At 42.8% G+C, this 24,604-nt stretch overlaps 1 protein-coding gene across 1 annotated transcript in view; it reads left to right on the top strand.

Moving 5' to 3' along the window:
* The window catches only part of LOC135477880 (ATP-citrate synthase-like), a 43,106-nt gene extending 30,364 nt beyond the window's left edge, over positions 1-12,742 (top strand). Inside the window, exons 20-30 of the mRNA XM_064758090.1 lie at positions 293-374; positions 1,497-1,607; positions 3,098-3,225; positions 3,749-3,842; positions 4,222-4,376; positions 4,858-5,008; positions 5,717-5,860; positions 7,679-7,792; positions 8,374-8,456; positions 9,832-9,908; positions 10,628-12,742. Of these exons, the coding sequence (XP_064614160.1) occupies positions 293-374; positions 1,497-1,607; positions 3,098-3,225; positions 3,749-3,842; positions 4,222-4,376; positions 4,858-5,008; positions 5,717-5,860; positions 7,679-7,792; positions 8,374-8,456; positions 9,832-9,908; positions 10,628-10,722 (1,234 nt within the window). The 3' untranslated portion in view covers positions 10,723-12,742. The remainder of the gene's footprint in view (positions 1-292; positions 375-1,496; positions 1,608-3,097; positions 3,226-3,748; positions 3,843-4,221; positions 4,377-4,857; positions 5,009-5,716; positions 5,861-7,678; positions 7,793-8,373; positions 8,457-9,831; positions 9,909-10,627) is intronic.
* Positions 12,743-24,604: the final 11,862 nt, after the last annotated feature.

The following is a 24,604-nucleotide window of genomic DNA, read 5'->3' as shown; positions in this document are numbered from 1 at the left end:
AAGGATTCCTATTGGGTTTGTGGTAAAATGTACCTAATTTTAATAATAAATAATAAAATACATGTAATTATTTCAGACTTTTAGTCAGGTATGAAAAACAGTCAACACCTTAGGAGCTAGAACTATTCTTTCGACAATTATGAAATTTTATTTTTAATAAAATGCCTAATTTGAATTTTTGTGACATGAAAAGTTGCTGCCTCCTGTAAGTTTTGGATTAAAAAAAAAAATAAGGTCTATGGTTACTTATATACTATACTGTATGTGATGGCAGTGATGTTGTTTGTGTTAGGTATCCGGGGACTACATTTTACGACCATATTGTGCGATATCAGGCTGATGACAATGTCAAGATGATGATACTGTTAGGAGAGGTAAGTTCATGAAATCCCTCTCAGGTCATTATTACTTTAATGGGAACTGTGTTATGCTTAATAGATGCTCTGGTTGATGTAAACTTACCTGACAGGTAAGTTGCCAAACTTGAAAGGATTGATTTCCATAAGTTAGCACAACCTCGTGATGAGTTGGTCATAAATTTACTTGTTATTTTAGTCCACATGCCGTAGAGTGATATTAAGCATGGCTGCCGTTTGGCAATGTAAAACTTCTTTTATGGATTATTTATTTAAACTTATTTAAATTTAAGCAGACATGCTCTGCTATGATGATTAATCTAGTTTCACCTCTGTGGGTTACTAAACAATTCCCAGACGGAGGTTCCAAGCTGTTAAAAATTCATTCTCTACTGTTGATCTGCAGTCATTGTGATCTACCTTTTGCTTTGTTGACGTGTTTTAAGCGGTCAGTGCTCCCCATTTCTTCACTGGATACTTATGTGTTTCTGATTTATTTGTATTGACCCTTCCTACATTAATTGAATTGAGCCTTCCTACATTATTTGTATTGAGCCTTCCTGCATTATTTGTATTGAGCCTTCCTGCATTATTTTTATTGAGCCTTCCTGCATTATTTGTATTGAGCCTTCCTGCATTATTTGTATTCAGCCGTCCTACATTATTTGTATTGAGCCTTCCTGCATTATTTGTATTGAGCCTTCCTACATTATTTATATTGAGCCTTCCTGCATCATTTGTATTGAGCCTTCCTACATTATTTTTATTGAGCCTTCCTGCATTATTTGTATTGAGCCTTCCTGCATTATTTGTATTGAGCCTTCCTACATTATTTATATTGAGCCTTCCTGCATCATTTTTATTGAGCCTTCCTACATTATTTTTATTGAGCCTTCCTGCATTATTTGTATTGAGCCTTCCTGCATTATTTGTATTGAGCCGTCCTACATTATTTGTATTCAGCCTTCCTGCATTATTTGTATTCAGCCGTCCTACATTATTTGTATTAAGCCATCCTACATTATTTGTATTGAGCCTTCCTACATTATTTGTATTGAGCCGTCCTACATTATTTGTATTGAGCCTTCCTACATTATTTGTATTGAGCCATCCTACATTGTTGTTCTTGCTGCTGTTTAGGTTGGAGGTACAGAAGAGTATCGCATCATCCAAGGTATCAAGGAAGGACAGATCACTAAACCCTTGGTGGCCTGGTGCATTGGCACCTGTGCTAAGATGTTCACATCAGAGGTGAGTATCGAGCAAATGTCCAGGTATATATTTACTGGAGAAAATAAAAAAGAAATGTTAAATTCCAGTGGGAGCCAAGGTTACAGCTTATAATAGCATGGGCTTTAGACACTGTTGGCCAGCGGCCAAAAAATGCTAAACATTCTCTCCACATATGCATGTAGTTGCTGGCTGAACTCTACCAAATCATGGAGAATTTGAACATAGGCTCAAACATATGCAATAGGCACTTTCCCCATACAGTTTGTTTTTTGGGGACCTCTCCGGCCGTACGTGGGAAGGTCTGGCAGCAAACTGCGGATGGTTGTGGGTTTCCCCCGGGCTCGCCCGGTTTCCACCCACCATAATGCTGGCCGCCGTCGTATAAATGAAATATTCTTGAGTACAGCGTAAAACACCAATCAAATAAATAATAAATAAATTAATGAGTTGGGAACTATCAAGGCCATCACAAGAGGTGAATTTCTGACATGCTTAGAGTACAGAATCTATCTTTTTGTATTTTTTTCAAAATCAAGCTCAGTGTCGGATAATATTCTTCCTTTAGCTTTCTCTGAAAACAGACACCTAAAGTTCACTTTGGATCAGTCTAAATTACTGCAGGCATAGAGAGTAACATCCTAGCATTGAGGGCAGTGTGATAAAATGGCATAGAGAGTAACATCATAGCAGTGAGGACAGTGTGATAATATGACATAGAGAGTAACATCCTAGCAGTGAGGACAGTATGATAATGTGGCATAGAGAGTAACATCCTAGCAGTGAGGACAGTGTGATATGGCATAGAGAGTAACATCCTAGCAGGGAGGACAGTGTGATATGGCATAGAGAGTAACACCCTAGCAGTGAGGACAGTGTGATAATATGACATAGAAAGTAACATCCTAGCAGTGAGGACAGTGTGATAACATGGCATAGAGAGTAACATCCTAGCAGTGAGGACAGTGTGATAATATGGCATAGAGAGTAACATCCTAGCAGTGAGGACAGTGTGATAATATGACATAGAGAGTAACATCCTAGCAGTGAGGACAGTGTGATAATATGGCAATTGTTACATGTAACCGGTGAAATTTGTCAATTTACCTCAGTGTTTGTTTTTTTTTTGTTTGTTTGTTTGCAACTGTCCTTTAGTAGGACTTGCAGTGAACTTCAGCTTTGCATAATATTTTGCCAGTGGGCTAATTTTTAATTTGTTGAAAGATACTCAAAGGGCCAAAATAAATACAAAATGTCTGACAAGTAGTTCTTCATATATTGATTGGAAAGGCTCCTAATGTTTAAAAAAAAAACATTAAAATCCATGAAATGCTGTAGTTGTCAAAACATAGCGAACTCAACCCACAGGCTGAGCCCAAATTAGAAGAGAATGCTTATGACAGGAATGCTGTCTTGAGTCTTAACAGTGGCTAGGGCTAAGTTTGCATGAACTTTTCATGAACAAAAATGTATCCGCATAATTTGAAGCAAATCTGCTTGTCCCTTTGCAGGTTCAGTTTGGCCACGCTGGGGCTAGTGCTAATGCTGACAGTGAGACGGCTGTGGCCAAGAATGCTGCCCTGAAGGAGGCCGGGGCTTACGTACCAAAGAGCTTTGATGAGTTAGGTAGTATCATAAGGTGAGTGGTTGCTGCTCGAAACGTTAGAAACCTAATCGATGGCAGCCAAAATAATCTGATGTTGAGTGTTTGTTATTTGGTCGAGTCTGCCCATTCAGGTGTGGGGATGTGTTTGGTGCGCAGTCTTAGCTTGCCTGTACAGTGTATAAGCATAACTGCTCTCATTCCCTGAGCATCGGCAGCCAGTAACCATGATAACAAGGAAAGCAGAGTTAAAGTAAATGACATGGGCGATCGCTCAAAAAATACTACATGTATAGGGCTCAGGTTTGCATACATGTACATGTAGAGCCCACTTACACCAGGGTGATGTTTCATTGTTTATTGTTGAGTGCATATTGATTACCCCAAATCCATGACTTCAGTACTTCATGTGTGGGGCTAAATTTTTGAATTCACATCTTTGATAGCCTTGCTGCCAAATCTACGTGTAAGTTGGGATCTTTTATGGAAAAACATTGGAAAAACATTTAGCATGAAGCTTTTATTAGACAGTGACATTGATATGATCTCCTCTTATCAGGGATGTTTACACAAAGTTGGTATCTGACGGCACGATTGTCCCACAGGCTGAGCAAGCTCCACCTACCGTTCCCATGGACTTTGCCTGGGCTAGGGTAAGAAATGTTTGTTGTTCTCTCTACATCAGTCTAATAGATACATATATAAATGGGCGTCAGCACACTAAGATCTGTCAAATGAATGTAGAGTAACTGGACCAAAGAAAGTGGTTAGTTACTGACTGATGTGTTTATATAAAAAAAAATGAAATAGGTTTTGAAGTAAAACTACTGAGGTTTCACAATTTCAGTTCTGAAATATCGTTAAAAGTCAGTTAACATTCTTGTATGTGCTGTTACTTTGTCCCACACGAGTTTTTACACTGAATTATTAAGCATCAATAAATTCTTGTCTTTGATGACCTTGAAAAATATTGACCTTGGTTGTCCCTTAGACATCTCCAGTGCTTTAGTCATACATGTTCTCTACACACAGGAGCTGGGTCTGATCCGTAAGCCGGCTTCATTCATGACAAGTATCTGTGATGAGAGAGGACAGGAGCTGCTCTATGCCGGCATCCCAATCACTGACATCTTCAAGGAAGACATGGGGCTGGGTGGAGTTCTCAGTCTCCTCTGGTTCCAAAGACGGTAAGTTTCCCAAAGCTTGTGGACAACCAGACAAGGATATTTCACGGGTTACCTCAAAGCGGAAATACATTTTCTATGGCATTTTGGGTTTAAGGGAACAACAGTTATGCAACTTATACATGTCCAAGGAAGTTTGTATCCATGTACATGCAAAAGGTGGTCAGAATAGACAAAGGAAGCATTAAGGAAAGTCCAGTTGATATAAAAGCTTGTGCTCAATATACCCACATTGTTAAGCTGTTACTTGTCTCTCCGCATGATAACTTTTATGCAACATGTATTCATCTATTGGATCCTGGCCAAAGTTTTTTGCAGAGAGATTTGCAGTTTAATAATTTCTGTAATATTTTCATGAAGCTTTGTGGAAGTTTCCTTTTACACTTGCAATATTTTTGTTTAATTGACAAAAAAAAAAAAAAAAATTTACAGCTACTGTGTCTATCTGCATTTGCTACATTCTTACTTTGTTCACGTTTTTCAGACTGCCAAAGTACGCCACTAAGTTTATTGAGATGTGTTTGATGGTGACAGCTGATCATGGCCCTGCCGTCTCCGGTGCTCACAACACTATAGTCTGTGCTCGTGCTGGCAAAGATCTGGTCTCCTGTCTCGCCTCAGGACTACTCACTATTGTAAGTTACCTGGCCCCGGGATCATGAAGTGATCATAGACTTGAGCCGAAATATTAAACATTAAATTTGGTATGTGACTTTCCAATGTTTTAGCTGAAATTTATTGTACAATATCTTACACAGAATTTAAGTTTTCAAGCAATATTTTGTCCTGGTTACATCAGAAGTGACAATTTTGAAGTCATTTGACTCTAAGATCACTTCATTGTCCTGGGTTCAGATGTTCTGAGAAATGCAGAGTTTTTGAACAATGTAACAATTGAAAGGTAAAAGTGATTAGAAGAAGAAAAAAACAACTTCTGTTCAGTCCTAAATACAAAAAGTGTCATTAAAGTTAAATAAAAGATTTGAAAGTAAAAAAAGATAACAGTGAAAAATACAGAAAAGATACTGATTGGGAAGAAAAGAATAGCTTAGTATCAAAGTGTGCAGGAGACTGTTATATGTGTGACAGACATTCATATGGGTTTTTTTTTCAGTCTTTAGAAATACGTTCATTGAGGGTAATCCTTTTTTTTTTTGAAAAATCACTGCCTTTTTAACAAGCAAAAGTTAGAAAAATAGTTTTCCTGCTGACCTTCCCTAATTTGGCCTTTTAGCTTGGGTTACCCCAGCAAAGAATTTTTGAAGGATTGCTTCAGAATCATAACAGAAATGATTTAGTTGTGGACTTGGATGCTAATACATGTATAATTGATGTTTCTGCAGGGTGACAGATTTGGAGGTGCGCTGGATGCGGCCGCTCGTCAGTTCAGTGAAGCCTACGACAGTGGGATGATCCCTATGGAGTTTGTCAACACAATGAGGAAGAAAGGCCAGCTGATAATGGGCATTGGCCACAGAGTTAAGTCGGTAAGTCAACTGTTTGTCATGCTGGCAGCATGGTGGTATGGGTGACAAGAAGCTGTTGAGGGTGGTCACATGGCTGAGTCCCAGATTCATTGAAGACCACCAATTTGGCGTGTAAGCCTGTACTTCATACATGGGAAAGGTGTGTCACTAACCTACCAAAGGTAGGAGGTTTACCCCGCAGACATTGAGGTTTCCTGCAAGTCATTGGCCAGTCATTCACATGTTATATTTGTTAGAAATACATACCAAGGACTACATCCACACTCTTCCTGCGCTTGTTATTTTTAAAAGACATTTTAACATTTATAGATACTGTCTTTAAAGTATTAGGGTAGCCAAGCAGATACATTTCATGTTCCATGCCAGTACTATTTCACTGAACAAGATTGCACTGGAAATTATCCATATGATATTGTTAAAATATTGACTTACATGTAATTAAAGGTCAGGGCCTGCAGCCAAAGTGGTTAGAGTGCCAGTGCAGCACCGTGACCCAGCCTCTCGCCAATACGGTCGCTGTGAGTTCAAGTCCAGCTCATGCTGGCTTCCTCTCCGGCCATACGTGGGAAGGTCTGTCAGCCCTATGTGGGAATTTCAGCCAGCAACCTGCAGATGGGTTCCCATTGGGCTGTGCCCGGTTTCCTCCCACCGTATTGCTGACTGCCATTGTATAAGTAAAAATGTTATATAATATGATGAGTACAGTGTATAATGCCAATGAAATAAACAAATAAATAAAATAAGTTGTGGATTTTAATAGCATCTTTTGAAGATTTTCTGTGTGACTTTAATTAAGTCCTCATCATCAAGATGCTTATTTCGCTGAACAGGATACAATGAACTGATATGATTAATGGGAGGTTATTGCACCTGTCTACAAATATGTACACACACTCCATGCAAACCTGAAACAGAGAAGTTACTGAAATTTTATCTAATTCAGGCCAAAAAAAATTAAAAAATGAGACAAACATTACAATTGTAAGTGGTAAAGACATATTCGTATTTGTTGACTGATAAACCTGTTTTCGTGTAATCATGAAGACCTTTCAGTTCCACTGGTTGGTTATCACTTGTGTGTTTTCAAAGTGGTTCAGTATACTAAAACCTAGACTTGCACAACTGCACATATTTCTAAATCCATGAACACTTTTTTTAAAAGTAACATTCGACTTGTACTCTTCTCTTTTTCAGGTCTTATGTTTTGCTGCTTTTATATTTGACTTGAGAAAGGCTGTTACATCTTTTACTCTCTCTTTATTCTCTTTCCCTTTTCATGTGCCTGTTCAGTTTTTGCATCTGACTTTGTCAAATTTTCTTTACATCATTATTACGTATTTCCAAACTTTTCTCAATTTGATTTTTGCTAGAGCTCAGTTTTTGCTTTTTATGAGAAAACAGCACAGACAGTTAGTGAATATACCTGATACAATGTGGTTAAGTATTCAGTGTTGAATGATGATCAATATACTAATCTTTAATTAAGATCTTCAAAGCATCATTTACAGTGAATGATCTTCCAAGTTTTACACGTGGAAACTTTCATAATGATGAACTTTTCCACATCTCCTCTCATCAAACAGACTTCTTAAAAATGTCACTCTTTTGACATTAAAATTATGCACATATTTTATGACTTCATGGAAAAAGAAAATTACTTAAATCAGAGAGTACATGCAGTGCCTGTCATTTAGAGAACATGTAATGCATAAATGGTGCAACACACCAATTCCTGACTGCAGAGAACAAGAGTTATTTTATTGATACTCTATCACATGTAGCTCTGTTGATTACATTCTTTATGTGTTTATATTACAGCTAAACAATCCAGACATGAGGGTGGTAATACTGAAAGAGTACGCCCAGCAGCACTTCCCAGCCACGCCCCTTTTGGACTATGCCATTGATACAGAGAAAATCACCACATCTAAGGTGAGCTATGGTTTTCGTTCACCGTTTCAAAGTACATTGCCTGGCAAGCCACACTTCAATGAATAAGGTACACAAAGTTTGGTTGCTGCAATTTCCAGCTTTGTGGTCATTGGTGAATGGTTAAGGTGCTTGCCTTTTAAATTGCTAAATCACAAAAATCAAAACCATTCTTGAACAGCACATTTTCAAAATTTCCCTGTTTTCACAGCCATCGTATCAAAAAGCAGTTGACAGTGCTTTTTAGTGTACTGTAATTCTTCGACCTGTTCGTATGTTTGAAAAATGTTTATTCAAGCGTATTCTGAAGGCATTATTCTGTGTAGACCAATAAAATTGTTCTTTTTGTGAAGCCCTGAAAAAGGCCAATCCAGCCACTGTAGTTTTATCTCCAAAACCAAATTATGAATGTGCATAAATTGCCATGAAAGTTTGAGGAATTAGGGTATTTTTACATTATATGACTGGTCATGTGTGGAAAAGTTCACCAGTTTCAAGGTTTGTTGGATATCGGATTAGGTGAGATTTCCACTGTGCTGCTGCTCAGTTCAAATAAATGAATTATTTTTTTTTGTTTTGGACAGAAACCTAATCTGATCCTGAATGTTGACGGGTTCATAGGGGTGGCCATGGTAGATCTGCTCAAGAACTGTGGATGTTTCACCAGGTGACTTACTCGACTTTTCTTTTGTGTTAATGACTTGTTGATTATCGTCTTCTTTGTGAACAAAACAGTAGCTAGATATGCCTCAGTTAATTATAGAAAACACAACACCAGAGCAGATGTAGATATATATATATATATATGAATCTATACAGTACCCCACATTGAAATTAAGAAGTAAACTTTTTTATTTTTGGGATGTTGCACAAGTGAGTTATCGCAGTTCAAAATGAGTAAAATTACACACACTGAGAAAATCAAAAGCTTATTTAAAATTGTGGCTGAAGTGACAACTAGCATTTTAAAACCTTTCTGTTTTTATAGCAGTACACTTAAAATTATTAACTATGGACACAATGCATTGGGTTACCTGTTAGCTTTAAACTTGGGTAGTCTGTTCCTTATATCAGCACCAATCAGCACTTGTTCTAATTTCTGTCTACTAGTTATTGGCTTGAAGAAAACTAGTAATAAACACCAAATCTCCACACAATGGCAGGCAGCTTTTGTTGTTGCCTGAACATGTTCAAAATTGATTAGTCAAAAACAGCAGGAGCTATCTTAAGCGACTTTGCTTATACAGCTCATGTTGTTTTCTGACCATGTTAAAATTCTGTCAACCAAATACTCAGCTTACACAGCTCGTTGTTTTCTGACCTTGTTAAAATTCTGTCAACCAAGTACTCAGCTTACACAGCTCGTTGTTTTCTGACCATGTTAAAATTCTGTCAGCCAAGTACTCAGCTTACACAGCTCGTTGTTAAAATTCTGTCAACCAAGTACTCAGCTTACACAGCTCGTTGTTTTCTGACCATGTTAAAATTCTGTCAGCCAAGTACTCAGCTTACACAGCTCGTTGTTTTCTGACCATGTTAAAATTCTGTCAACCAAGTACTCAGCTTACACAGCTCGTTGTTTTCTGACCATGTTAAAATTCTGTCAGCCAAGTACTCAGCTTACACAGCTCGTTGTTTTCTGACCATGTTAAAATTCTGTCAACCAAGTACTCAGCTTACACAGCTCGTTGTTTTCTGACCATGTTAAAATTCTGTCAACCAAGTACTCAGCTTACACAGCTCGTTGTTTTCTGACCATGTTAAAATTCTGTCAACCAAGTACTCAGCTTACACAGCTCGTTGTTTTCTAACCTTGTTAAAAATCTGTCAACCAAGTACTCAGCTTACACAGCTAATGTTTCTATCTGAACATGTTAAAAATCTGTCAGTCAACTAACCACTCTGCTTGGACATCTCATGTTGTTATCTGAACATGGTAAAAATCTGTCAACCAGCTACTCAGCTTTGACTGCTTATAGATACGTATTTTGCTATAAATCAATCAGTCGCGCTGTCAGTCATTAACTGGATTCTGTTTTCAGGGAGGAGGCACAAGAATACATAGACATTGGAGCTCTCAATGGATTGTTTGTCTTGGGACGCAGTATGGGATTCATTGGTAAGATTTGTATTCAACAGTTTTTTTCATTTTCTTTCACAATATTGAGCTATTAGGTCCATTTATAAAGTTACCACTCCAGCCACCCTTCAGCCTACATGTAACAGGAGAAATATGAGTGCATGGGTAACAAAAATGTCTTGAGGGGCTCCTTGACAGATGTCATGTTGTAAGACAGCTGCCCTCTAACTTCAGTTACATGTGAATCGCTCTCTTATAAATGTTTAATAGGCTGTGTACCGCAGAACATCATGAACTGTGTACCGCAGAACATTATGAGCTGTGTACCGCAGAATGTCATGAGCTGTGTACTGCAGAACGTCATGAGCTGTGTACTGCAGAACATCATGAGCTGTGTACCGCAGAACACCATGAGCTGTATACCACAGAACATCATGAGCTGTGTACTGCAGAACATCATTCAGATGAAATATTTGATGGTTATTAAGCACAGTAATGAGGCATTTTCCACTTATACGTGGGCAGTTTTTTGAGTGAAAGAAACTGGAGTGCCCAGATTTGATCAAATTAGGCAAGTTACCAACAAACTTTCCCGTGTGTGATTTGTAGATATGCACAGCAGATTGGTGGAAATGGACTTGAGCAAATGATAAGATTGAGCAAACATAGTCAACTGCTTATTGTTACTGGCCCTGTGAGCAGTGAAAATTTGTGAATTGAGATGTAGGAATTGAAACCACTGTTGTTGTTGTCGACAGGTCATTACTTGGATCAGAAGCGTCTGAAACAGGGTTTGTATCGCCATCCATGGGACGACATCTCTTACATCATGCCTGAAGGCATGGGTAACTAGACGTATGCCCTTGTCAACACCACCCTCCCAGTACTGGAGCACAGCACTGTTAGGGGGATGTAGCAAAACCAGCATTAGTGAAACAAGAAATTGCAACTTTCAATAACTAAGCACCAGTACCATTGCCTGAGCGAAGTGGCAATAAAACTGAAACAAGAAGAAATAGCTAGCAAAACTGAAAAAACAGGACATTGCCATAGGAAGGGGGAAACACCAGTGACAACAAAAATGAAACAGAGCAAACTGGCATGGAAACTGAACAACAGCAGTATGGCACTGACACAGGAAGGCATTAGTGCCAAAAGAACTAGGCACTAGACTAGCTCAGATAATAATCTTTAGATCAGAATAATGATCGGATTAAATCCTGGGTATAGATGTTGCAGACTGGTTAATTTTGGATGTCGCGCTTGTGGTTCCCCCAAGTGTACTTTCAAAGCTGTAGGTTCGAAATGTGAAGAAATGTTAGTCTTTTATAGGTACATGTGTACATCCTGAATGATAAGTTTGTCGGTGTCGAAAAGCCGTGGTTCAACAAATGACATGTCACCTTTCCATTGTTCACAGATTCCTTTAAAAAAAAAATTGTGTTTAACTCTTGTTAGGAAATGGAGATGTTTTTCTTCTTATTAAGTCCTGTTGTACAGTAGACGATAAGTTAGTAATATCTTCATTTGCAGTAAAATGAGAGGTATTTGTCGGAGATGTTCTCAAGAATTTCCGTGTGCATATCCGTAGGTTAAAGATGGTTTTGAGGGGGAAGCTAGTGGGAAAATGAAGGCGGTTTCTGTAGATACATTTATTTACAACAGCTTAAAGTTCATTTTATAGAGAAGAACCGTTGAAGAACAGTAGATATTATGTGGGTTTGTAAATTATTAAAATGGTGTGTATTAATGACATGAGTGAGCGTTGTTGGGAGTGTGTGGGTGGGTGGTCAGTGGGGCTGGGAGAATTTTGGTCAGGTGATTCAGAAAGTTTTGAATCTTTGGAGAAAATGGCGTTAATAATATTGTGATTGTTACAGACGTGTATAACAATTGTGGGGGTTAGAAAAAACATGTTGATCTTGGGAGTTTTTTGTAGAATCTAGATTTGTCATTTTTATACAGTCGTTCGTGTATAGCGATTTGTGTGGAGCTACATTTACTAAAGTCCTCTCTTCACACAACGTGTGAACTGGTTTAATAACGGTAAACTCTCAGATAAAGAATGTCCTGTTGTATCATTTCTTTATAAAACTTTTTTAGCCAATTTAAAACTGCAACAGCATGAAAACTAAGTAAGGTGATTTCCAGGGATGTCACAAAAAACATACAACGTTAAAGAAATCATTCATGTGTTTTGAAAAAGGTTAAATAGAACTGTTCGAGCATCAGTAATGAGTGGAATTTTGCCTTTTATTTGTTGTCATTGTTCGTTGTACAGTTTGATACTTCATCACCACCTTATTAAGGATAACTAAAGTTTAAGTTGTATGAGATAGATGAAAAGTACCTACAACTGTATTGTCCTGTTTTCTATTCTTTCATACATTGTGTGTTTCTTTCTTCTGTTTTAGTAACTTATTTTACTCTATGGTGATGTGATTTTTTGTGTGTTTTCTTGAGCGTCATTTATTTATTGTTAAGTACTTGTTCGGATGTAACTTTTGACGCGTTTGATAGGTGAAGAGCGCAGCTCATTTTAACCATCGTGAAGCACCCACGCAGATTTCACTATACTTATTTGTGCCATGGCAGTGCTAATTTTAGTTTATCACTAAGCGCTATGTTGTTTGTTGTTGAGTTAAGTTTGCTTCGTTAGCGTTTTTAATTTGACGAGATTTTCATGTGACACAGTGTTTCATCATTTAGACAGAAACACCAGTCATGGAATACATGTCTCCTCTTTGTTGCTTTGGATATGCTGAGCAAAACTTTATGTGTCGCTATTTCTGTGTTCTGTGGTATGGCTGTGTTTAAGCACGTGTATATTAGGGACCAATAACAACTTTATTTAATAAACATGCCATTGTGGTAGTAGCAATATCTTGTTCCTGTATATATGAACGTTTTCAGACCGAGTTGGCTTAAGTCAGTGTTGATCCTGCTCCATGACAGTTTCAAAAGAATTTGGAATTGCGTGACAACATGTTTGGTTCATTCAGTCAGCTTAACAGTTACCAGAGAGAGACTCATTTCCAGTCCATGTAGCTAAACAATGACCTTAGAGATCATAGGCTAAAGTCCATTTTTATCATTGCATTTACCTCATGTAGCTGAACGACGAGCACGGAGATCATAGGCTAAAGTCCATTTCTTCCTCCTTTGACCACATGTAGCTGACCAATGACCACGGAGATCATAGGATAAATCCATTTCTCCTTGCTTTTGCGACATGTAGCTGAACAGTGACCACTGGGTTCATACGCTAAAGTCCATTTTTATCATTGCATTTACCTCATGTAGCTGAACGACGAGCACGGAGATCATATGCTAAAATCCATTTCTCCCTGTTTTGACCACATGTAGCTGACCAATGACCACTGAGATTGTAGGCTAAAATCCATTCCTCGATGCTTCTACCACATGTAGCTGAACAACGAGCACGCAGATGGTAGGTTAAAGTCCATTTCACCCTGCTTTGACCACATGTAGCTGAACAACGAGCACGGAGATCATACGCTAAAATCCATTCCTCCCTGCTTTGACTATATGTAGTTGAACAATGACCATAGAGATCATAGGCTAAAGTCCCTTTCTCCCTGCTATGACCACATCACTGAACAATGACCAGCCATGAGGGGTGGGGTGGAGGTTTCTTCCAGGCTCAACGCTTTCATCTGTACAAATAACAAACTTGAGTATCGCTTTGAACACCAATTGAAGGTCATTATTTAGTGGCCTATACGGCGTAAGATTAGATTCCGTCAGCTTCATTTCTCATTTCGCTGTGTGCTAATGCAAAAGACAACAAATAATATTTGTTATTTAGGAAGACTTATCTAGAAGCAGGCATCAAAACCGACCTAAATGGACACAGATATTTTTATCTGACGTGCTTGGAACCTGTGGAAATCAAATTTTATTCAGGGATTCATACGAGGTTCTGGCGTGTGCCATGTTAGAAAAACCGGAAAGACAATGTCATGTCGCGTCACTCGTACCCCACGAGCAATATATGGCTGCGACATCTCGGTTGTGAAAACATCACAAAATAAAAACTTTATGTGGGATACATCTACGGGCAGCATCTGAACAAGGTATCGCTCTCACCCTTCGACTCCAAGCACTGGCTAGCTGAAAAGGGTGGGGGGGCACGCTCAGCCGAAATGAACGATTACATAGATGAGCTTCTAGCGGCGTTGTAGAATACCTTCTGGTGGCAACTGCGTGATAGGAGGCACCACTAGAAGTTCCTCCCGAACAAACCCATGTGGCAGACCATCCAATCGATAGTACACCACCGGTTCATTAGGTTTGGTGACAGAGCGCCCAAGCCGGTACACACAGGATCGATTGCTCAGCCGCGGCCGCCATCCAGCTCTCCAGGTTGGTAGAGATAGCGAAGGCCGGCACCTGACGGGATCTTTTGCTCATCTTGCCCAGCTGGGCGACCATGAATCTCTGAAGATGGTTTTTGTGCCACGGGGTGGTTTTTTGTTCCCTCATGGCATCTCTGGGCTGAGTCGGGTCATTTCCACATTTAAGGCAGCAATGACCGCGGGCAAGCGAGCTACCCACTCTGTCGATTGCTTTCCGGGAGGAAGACGCATCTCCTGGGCATATTAATGGCCGAAGAGCCCCTCCGCCAAAGTGCACTTGAAACGCACCACAATGCCTTGTCACAATGTCTCATCATTTCTTTACAAAACTCTTTAGCCAATTAAAAACAGCAACATGAAAACTAAGTAAGGTGATTTCCAGGAATGTCATAAAAACATACAACGTTAAAGAAATCATTCATGTGTTTTGAAAAAGTTTAAATAGAACTGTTCGAGCATCAGTAATGAGTGGAATTTTGCGTTTTATTAGTTATCATTGTTTGTTGTACAGTTTCTCGGTGCACGTCCAACCGCCCACGCTCTGTTCGATACGCCATGTTTACCCAGCCACTGACTTGTAACCTCCATGAATTCAGTCCCGGATCGACCTGGAGCAGCTCGCCCTTCTAAGCGGTCCCCGCTTGTTATAAGCGGGCCAGGGCATCAGCGACTTCTTTAGATTCCTTTGTAGTTAGGGGTTCGGCCTCATGGCAAGAAACGACGTCAGCCACGGTGAGGGCGTAATTGTAAAGCTTCCGCCCTGGTCGATCATGCGGCAGAAACAGAAGATCGCCCTGATGGACTTCATTCGGCACCGAAACATCGAATTTTGGGGGCCTCCGTGGCTCAGTTGGTTAGCGCGCTAGCACAGCGTAATGACCCAGGAGTGTCTCACCAATGCGCTCGCTGTGAGTCCAGCTCATGCTGGTTTCCTCTCCGGCCGTACATGGGAAGGTCTGTCAGTAACCTGCTGAAGGTCGTGGGTTTCTCCCGGGGTCTGCCTGGTTTCCACCCACCATAATGCTGGCCCCCGTAGCATAAGTGAAATATTCTTGAGTACGGCATAAAACACCAATCAAATAAATAAATAAATAAATCGAATTTTGACATAGGAATACGTCGCGGGGCTGGAAGATATATCTGCCAGATCGGCTGATTCTTGAGCCAGGCCCGGGCCACATCCTCTCAGTCTCTTTTTGGCTGCCAGTCCCTTCCAGTAGCCCTTGGGGCTATAGAATATGCTTGACAGCTTCTGATCCATCAGGACTTGTGGGATATTCGAGCAGCCCAACCAATCTCAAAAATGCGGAAGCCACAGGCTCAGGCAGCCGCCAGCACCATTGCTGCGTAACGCACGGCGGCCTTTTCATTCTGCCGCCAAAGGTCGAGCGACTTTTGCACGCTACCGATTCATCGCATGAGCCAGAGGGCCGGGAATTTTGTGACGGCGAGCGCAGTGGCCGACTTCTAGAATCGCATAGTATAGCTCTTCGGGCAAACCCATCGTCCGATCCGTTGCTTTGCATATATAAAGGTCCCAAAAAATTGCCGCCTCATTACTAAGGTTGTGTCCAGACTAAAGCCCCAAACGCCTTCCGGCGATGAAACACAGTTTTTTCGGATTATTTGGCGAGTTTACTAGCTATCCCACAGCTGACAAGGCCAACCTCGCACATTCCCAGGATGAGGAAGGTATTCTCTCGGTGCTTTGGTCTTCTGACGGCGCATGGAAATCGGAGAACTGTAATTCGGTGCCTAGCAGCACATCGCGCACATCGCGCGAAAGTGGTGTGCCCGTGACCGTGACGTACTCGCAGATTGCAGCGTCGACATCCCGGAAAGTTTGGACGGAAATGTCCCTGCCACCGGAGCTCTTCGTTGAACCAGTCTAAGCGCTCAGCTGGTTTTTGGGCCCATATTTGGAGGAAGGATCCCCTGTTTAATTAGCAGGTCATTCATCCGCATAGCCAGGGCGACATTAACAAATACCATTCCCATGTCTTGGGCTGTGGTGTCTAGCTTATGGATGGGTGCTTTCAGGAAAATCTTGCCTAGACGAACGTTCCCAGAGTGACTACTGCTGCGTGGTAGGCCGCGTTAACCAGCACATTTGCATCACTGATGGGAGAAGATATCGTTACTGCATACAGAAAGGGTCGGGCTGAATCTTTAAATGTTGGGACTGCGGATCATTCGTGGCAAGAAAAGGCTTTGTCACGCTAGTGATTTCGTTACGCCGTTGGTGCAGGAGCAATAGCACTCTAAGGGTACCGGTGATAATCAGCGGCGCCCAGTAGGCCATCTGTGATGCTGGCACCCTGTGCGTTTTTGGCTCGATCGCCCACTCCTCCTCCTGCAATTTCGCAGCGACATCATGTACCGAGATCATCGACCGTTCCGCTGCGGAGCAAAGAAGCTTTAACTTCGCGAAGTTCATCCAAGATCTTTGCCGCCTTTCTCGCTGCAGCACCAGCCCATCCTGCAGCGACTCTTCTGGGATCTTTGGCACGTTTGCCACTGCTACTGTTTGCCGCTGTCACCCTCTCCTCTACAGGCAGCGCCCATTCCGCATTCCCTTGCTCCTCTGTAGAACTCAGCTTCCTCTTCATCCCGTCTAAAGCACCTGTGTCTAAATAAACAATGCCTAGCAGTTGTCAGCGCCATGGTTAGCGGGACTAAGTACATGCCATACAGCTGGCACGTAGCACTGCTAAGCGTGTGTGCAACAAATGGGTCCGCCTCTAGCTCTTCTACCAACTTCGGTCGATTCTAGGGTGGGATATGTAGATATCTGCTGGCCACCATCACATACGCATGTAACGCCGCTTCCGCGAGAGTCTTGGTCATTTGGGCACCTAGACAAGCTTCATATCGGGGGGACAGCCTTTCGATATCCTCGTCGCCCATGGAGTCGATTTCGTCGACTGTCACGTCTTTCCCAAAATACCCCTTGGCCTGTCCACCACGCAAGAGCAGGGAGGGTATCAATATGCTGGGTCGATTCTGCGAATGGACGTTTTGCATCTGCCCCTGGGACTGGGCGGGGGGGGGGGGGGGGGGCATGTCGTTTGTTTTCCTGGACTGGCGTCTGTAGAGGTCCTTGAGGACCGAGTTATACTTCTGAGTGAGGACTGAGTGTCGGCCGGAGAAAGCCAGAGAACTGCGCATGTCCTTTTTCTTAGTCAATGCCTTCGTGGCCCTACAGTCATCAATGATGTACAGCGCCCTCAGGTAGTTGTTAAGCCGCTCACCAGTGTTGAAAGGGTAGGCTTCGGGGCCCGACCATATCCATCGTCGCCGCTGATACGCCTTGTTATACTGAAGCGTGGGGCAGAGGATCACAGTGTGCTCAAAATGATCGCAGAAGGGGCCTTCCAGGAGATCGAGGATGAAGACAGTTTTACCGATATTGAGCTGACCGTCGCTGATTATATACAGATACACATTCAATGCGCCCTCATCCTCGACCTCTTTTGTGATCTGTATTGTGAGCCCATCACTGATGTTCTCTAAGCGCCTCCCGCTACCATGCAGCTGGTAGTCATCAGTTGTCCTAACCTCAAGCCAGAAAGCTCACACTGACCTTAGAAATTATCCAGATATAAGCGTCGTCCGACATTCCTATACCATTCGTAGTCCGTAAAGGGCGTTCCACGTCGATAATCGCAAAATCCATTTCCACAACAACGTTTAACACTAACTCCCGAAGACAAAGGTATGTAAGAAATTATACAAATAAGAAATAAAGCCGGTAACACAGGCCTGCCGGACCTAAGTCTTTATGATCCTGGCCACCTCTGGGTCCCGCTTCTCAACGGGGGAACTGGTGAAGACCTTTCGGGTCTCTTCCCATTGCTTGTATCCCGCATCCCCTGGCTGCACAGCTGATTAGGGACACTCTTTATCATAACCTCCACTTTCGTGATCTTCGGGTTGTAGAAGTATTCAGACCTCCTGCCCCACAACTCTCCTTCTGTTGAGTCTGAAAAAACACCCTTCAGTGACCTGGCTGGCACTTTTTCTTACATACCTTTGTCTTTGGGAGCTAGTGTTAAACGTTGTTTTGGAAATGGATCTTGAGATTATCGACTTGGAACGCCCTTTACGGACTACTAATGGTATACGAATGTCGGACATGACACTTATGCTCAAGTTTATGGCTCAGATGTATGTCGGGATGGCATCGTTTAGGCGTTCTACGCCCGGCTGCGTGAACCTCAAGGATGTGTCGAGAATAAACGATGCCAGGGTCCACACCGTTCTGTTTTATGTAGTTTACGTGCAAAACGCCGAATTTTCTACAGAATGACATCATGCTCGCATCGAAGGTTCCGTCGCCAATAGGGTGGTATCCGGTGTTGGTCAAGTTAGTATGCTAGTAAGCTACCCCGAGACCGTGATTTGCACCACCCTGCCTCCAGTCCGTATGTGGGGATACAGGGAACTCGCGCACAGTTTTTCATAGGCCCTCTTGTCAAACGGGTTGTTGAACTCGTCCCAAGCTCTGTCGGGGGGTAGGAACCCTTCAGCGACCTGGTTTGCACATTCAAGTTTATGTTCCAGAGCTCATCGGACTTGTTTTTCACAAGCTTCTTTTTTGGCATAACTTGATCATATATTATGGAAACACGCCTGGCAAACTGGGTTGCGGATCTATCTAGTTACGTGACCTTATCGAACTCCATACTGATATTGTCGATGGTGTAAGTGACGGTTTCACCATTTGTCGTCTTCAGGACCGGCCCGTAATCCTTGAACGATAGTTCGTACAGGAGACAGTCTGCCAAACACTCTGTAAGAGGGCATATGGCTCTCGAGGAGCTCGAAATCCAGTGGGATGTAGAACCGATTGCCATATGCCCGAGCTATGGCTTCGTCTCCAGCATGATCCACCGCATCTGCCGCTTGACGCGATGTTTGGGCATGTTTTCTCTACCAATGCCTTGATAAGCCGCATTCTACCGTTTCCTTCCAGAGATCGCTGTAGCAATGGAACACATCGGAGTCGTCGATGGATATGACCTCATTTCCGACGACTTGATCGTGGTCTTTTGACTATTGCGCGTCCTAGGTTACTGACCAAGGTGACTGTCGGGTCGCCCGAAGTTGGCGTGAGCGTGAAGGCCAGACGCGCGGTTGATCCTGATGACGCACCGCCTGAAACAGTATCTACCCTACCTGGTGTCGATACAGCCGCAGGGCGGGACACATCGCGAAATAGGTCGAGCATTCAACGAGAGCTGACTCAAAGGGCCGTGGATGATTATTATAATTCAATGGCAGACGGCAGAGGGGTGTGGTGTGTGTGGGGGGGGGGGGGCTCACCCTTCTTTGGTGCGGGATTACACAAAATTTGATGTGGATCCGAAAAAGCAGTCAGCTGCGGCTCAAAGCGTATTCAAACCTAGACATCGGCAGCAGCCATACTGGTACGCCTTTGGCACTTTCCACCATAGCCTGCTAGCGCGGTGGGATAAATGCTGTTAGGGATGAACTTGGCTTTGTCGACCGGAAGTCTGGACGCACAGCCTTGTCGAAGGCAGCAGTCACAACCCTGTAGACAACGGCAGATGAACTGGGTGCCGTGGCCGCCACGGTAGATACCCTTCAGCTGAAGGATTTGAGCCAAACAGCGAAAGATGCTTCTGTTGCCATCCACAAAATGAAAACAAGCCTCACGGATAGCGACATTGAGCAGGCCCTTGAAACGATCCACGACATAGGGCTGAAACTCCGGGAAATTCGGGGGCTGGACTGGGCATTGCAGACTATCCGAGGCGAACTCACGGATAACCTCACCAGGCTGTCAGCCCTCGACAAAGACATCGATAGGCAAAAACGGAAACTGGAGGACGCTGAGGATGAATTTTCCCGGCGCCGTGTAACAGAACGGCAACGTAACTTCGAGAATGAGAGGGTGGTCTGCCTCGAGGCTGCCTCGTCACCAAGCCAAGCTCTGTGGTCTCAAATAAGGGAGACCATCAGGTAGATCATCAATCGCATCCTACACGACGACACCACGCTGGCCAAGCGCATCCGCACACTCTTCCGGGAGCAAAGGGTTCAACGGGTTGTTGAACGCGTCCCAAGCTCTGTCGGGGGTAGGGGAGGGGTGCCTTTTGTTTCTTCCAAGATCCGCCAGACCTGGTAGTAGACGTGGAATGAGAGCAGGGCCTTCATTTGGGGGTCGGGGGCGTGAAGATGATTTTAGCAGACACACCACACCCCGTAGTTGTGCACCAGATCGCAAAGTTTAGCTGGTTCTGCCAAAACTGCATTGGGTTGATATTCCAGGCTGAACGATGGAATTGTTTGTTACTTCCGGTAAGCGGTATTTCTGGAACACATCGGCGAATTGGGCCTGGAAGGCCTTGTCCTCGCTCACGTAAATGTTATGACGCGTGAGATGGTCTGCGTGGGTTCGGATGCTATGTGAGGAGCGGACGTTATAAGTAGCCTCTCTATTGAAGCTGTAGGCTGTTCTGTTCATTGTGCCGCACAGTTCTGTGTACGCTAAAACATGTTTGTTACCTGCTCTGGGATGTTCAAAACGGCAGCGCAGTCGAGCTGCCGCACAGTCTAGACAACCTTGGTCGCCGTCTAAAGGTGGCCTTTTTGATTTCACGCTATATCCCGCGTGGGCGAACATTCGCACCGGGATGGGTTTCCCACTGGATGGCGAGCGCATTGGAGTGCAGAAAGGTTCCTATAATGTCTGCACGCTTAACAAGGAAGTATTTCGTCCGTGCGGTATCTGGTTGAGAATCAACGAAGCAACTGGCCTCTTAGTGCTCAATCTTGGTGAAAACGACTCACTAATGCTGCAAGAACTTGCTCCAATCTAGGGGTTTGGGGACGGGCCCATAAATGGGATTTCAGAGGGCTATAAGCTTCCTTCTCTCGTCCCTGATAAGGAGGTCTAGGTGCATTTGGATGAAGTGAGCAGTTCAGAGAATGTGCTGGCATCCTCGGCTAGTAGCCACGGTGAAGTTTGTACACTCCTTCGGTCTGTTCCAGTAACGGGCAAAGGCATGAATATTGGTACGATAGTGTCTTTCTCCAGCTCACAGTACAAACCCTTGCACTTGTTATAAAACACAACTTACCCTAAGGCTTTTAGACACATCACCTCAGATTATCGATACCAGGTACACATCGCGCCATAACCTGATTGCATTGGTGGACGCAGCCCGCCCTCGCTCTACATGTTTAGCATTGTCCGACTTGGCTGACGTCTCGGACTTGGCGTTCCAGGGTCAGGAAGGTAAAGACTACCCCTTCCAGTTTGAAGGCCGCTTTTATACCGGAAAAAGATTTTAGTTGGGGGGGGGGGGGGGAAGAAGTAAGAGCCTGACACGTTCGATTCCCTTTAAGATGTCTCAGTCACAGCGGAGAGTGTGCGCAAACCACTTTCTGTGCCTATATAGCTCATTCTGCTGGTGGAATGAGCATTCCCGAGTTCTGGACCCTTGGCAATGTTTTCATGTTACGATTTACCATATGTTAAGACAACACAGGGCTTGGAATGATTCTACACCGATGATGCTTGCGCTCTGTGTGCTCTCTGCGTAATTGGACAGTACATTCTCAAGAAAGAGTACCAGAACGTTTTTTTTTGTATCTATTCGAAGGCATGCATTAACACGAGTTAGCAAAAAGATGGTGTCGGAAAGTGAAGTTTTAGTTGACAACGTCTAAACGAAACACGAACGCTGATCTCTTGGTTCACGTTGGCGAAAATGTGTATAGCCGAAAACATGTCGTAATATGAAAACATGCCCTATAAAATCTGTCGCTGGACATTGAAGCTTGGCCAGTTCGATTCGCTTCTAGACGTGAAGCGTTATCACGGGTCCATCAATGAGACTTTATTATTGTTACTGTTAATAGTATCATTATTCCGCGAAACGCTTGTAAAATAAATACTATTTGCTTGATATTCCAAAAAAAAGACTAAGGATTAGTTCGGCTTAAAAAGTCTTGATCATTTTGAGTAATGTAATCAACATGATCTGCTGGCCATGATGAGTCTTTTTATACCTTTAAAAGTATGCTTCTCCACAAAACCACTGAATAAATTCTACTATAACAATACACTACATTTTACACTTAAATAGACATCCTAGCCATATTTTACATTGAACGAAACTGTGTATTGTAACCCCGTTTTGTACAAGATCTTGCCGTTGGCGAATATTGTTTTATTGAGGGAGCACACAACGTTATGAGTTTCTATGTAAATCCTAGTGTATGTCATAAAAACCTACTGGGAAATGGTCGGATTTTACGCCACCATACGCGGTTGGTAGGCGTGTGTGTGTGTGTGTGCGTGTGTGCGTGTGTGCGTGCGTGCGTGCGTGCGTGTCACTTAACGATTTGTCGGTAATAAGACAACGAGGAGTCATTAGGTGTGTGTACTTCTGTCTTCTTGTGGCAGCGCCAGTCCAGCCCACGTATCCTGCGGAAATATGAGACATTTGTATATATCATTAGGATCGAGCACTACTACATATCTATAAATCTTATTCTCTTTTGTGCGTCTACTAATAGGTGTATTTTCTACATTTTCATACTCTTCAGAAGACTACAGAAATAGGGTCAACACTTAGGAACAGCCCCTCATACATCCATTTCAGGTTATGTGTATCTGCTTTGATGTTTGCGGGACGACGTACATAAAGCTTAGGGAATTCTCAATACGACTTCTTTCGGACCTGGCACGTATATAAAGAAAGGATCACAAACAATTGTATTGTTAACGAAAGCCTGCACCTGATAACGAGGCAAGAGATTTATCGCTTGTGTGTTGGAATTAAACAGCCTGGCAAATCTTACAAGTATGTGTATCACAATCACATATCGATGGGAAACGAAAGTGAACGCTACCCTCTGCACCTCGGTTCCTACAGACCGCGATAGTTTGACGGAGATTCCCTGAAGCCTCCCAGTGACCCACAGCGTAACATCAACGGCGTCAGCAACAACTGCTCTGCGACCTTGCGAGCTGGCTGGTGGTTCGCTGAGAACTTTACCGCGGCCAATTTGAACTGGGGAACATGGATTACCCGAAATTTCCGCGCGTAAACCGGTATTACCCTTACGGGAACGCAGAACTGAGCGATATCCTCATGAAAATTAGAGCTATTAGTTATTGCACAGACATGCCTTGAGGGAGAAAAAAGGTTATTCAAATAATAATAATATTTTGTAAACACAGCTTGTAGCCACGTAAATTTTGTGTGTGGATTAGCCGTGAAAAAAATGTTTCTCGGGAATTAAATATTGCATCACTGATGCGGGAAAACTGATTTAGAGAACAAATGATACGTACATATATGTATAAAAGGCGCGAGCTGAATACGTATGTGAAAACCAGTATATCTCAGGGTAATCTGTATTTTGGAGTGATGAAACTGAAACAGGAAAGTAGCAAAAGCAAAAGAAAACCTGAAATTTATCTAGTCATGAGTTTTATATTTTAGGGCAATTGAAAACGGCTTGTTTTATTTTTTCCTTGTAGAATTTGTGGCGATGAAGTAAAACATCTTCAAATTGTCAGTTTGCAATGATAGCCCACTGTTGAGCCATGTTGATATTTTAGATCAGACGGCATCAATCAAAATTTCCTTAGAACTATCACAGGCTTCACTATCCTGAACAATGAGAGGAAATCTTGTAGCCACGTGATTCGGCAGTCCCGGCAAAGTGAATGTACAATGGTAACCGTGTAGCCACGTAATCCACGGACTAACACGGCAGTGTGGCTGTACAGTGATAACCTTCTAGCCACGTGTACGTGGGAAGATCTGCCAGCAACCTGCGGATGGTCGTGGATTTCCAACCGGGCTCTGACCGGTTTCCTCCCACTATAATGATGGCCGCCGTCCTATAAGTAAAATATTCTTGAGTACGGCATAAAATACCAATCAAATAAGTAAAATAAATTGTAGCCACGTGATTCACCGGCAAACCCGACAATGTGGATGTACAGTGGGTAACCTTGTAGTCACGTGATCAACGGACAAACACGGCAGTGTGGATTTGCAGTGGTAACCCTGTAGCCACGTGATCCACGGAATAACCTGGCAATGTGGATGTACAGTGGTAACCTTGTAGTCACGTGATCAACGGACAAACACGGCAGTGTGGATGTACAGTGGTAACCTTGTAGCCACGTGATCCACCGGCAAACTTGGCAATGTGGTTCTCTGTCAGATGAAGCGACTGGACGCTCTGTGCTACATCCAGGCAAGAATTGCTGATATACCTGTTTATAAAATAACATAAAAAGTAGACATTAGTATACCAGCCGTCAACAAAAATGAACGTTCAAGGGCAATGATCGCAGGGCAAATT

The sequence above is a fragment of the Liolophura sinensis genome, chromosome 11 (genome assembly GCF_032854445.1).
Source record: "Liolophura sinensis isolate JHLJ2023 chromosome 11, CUHK_Ljap_v2, whole genome shotgun sequence".
NCBI lineage: Eukaryota > Metazoa > Mollusca > Polyplacophora > Chitonida > Chitonidae > Liolophura > Liolophura sinensis.
This window is presented reverse-complemented; position numbering and strand designations above follow the sequence as displayed.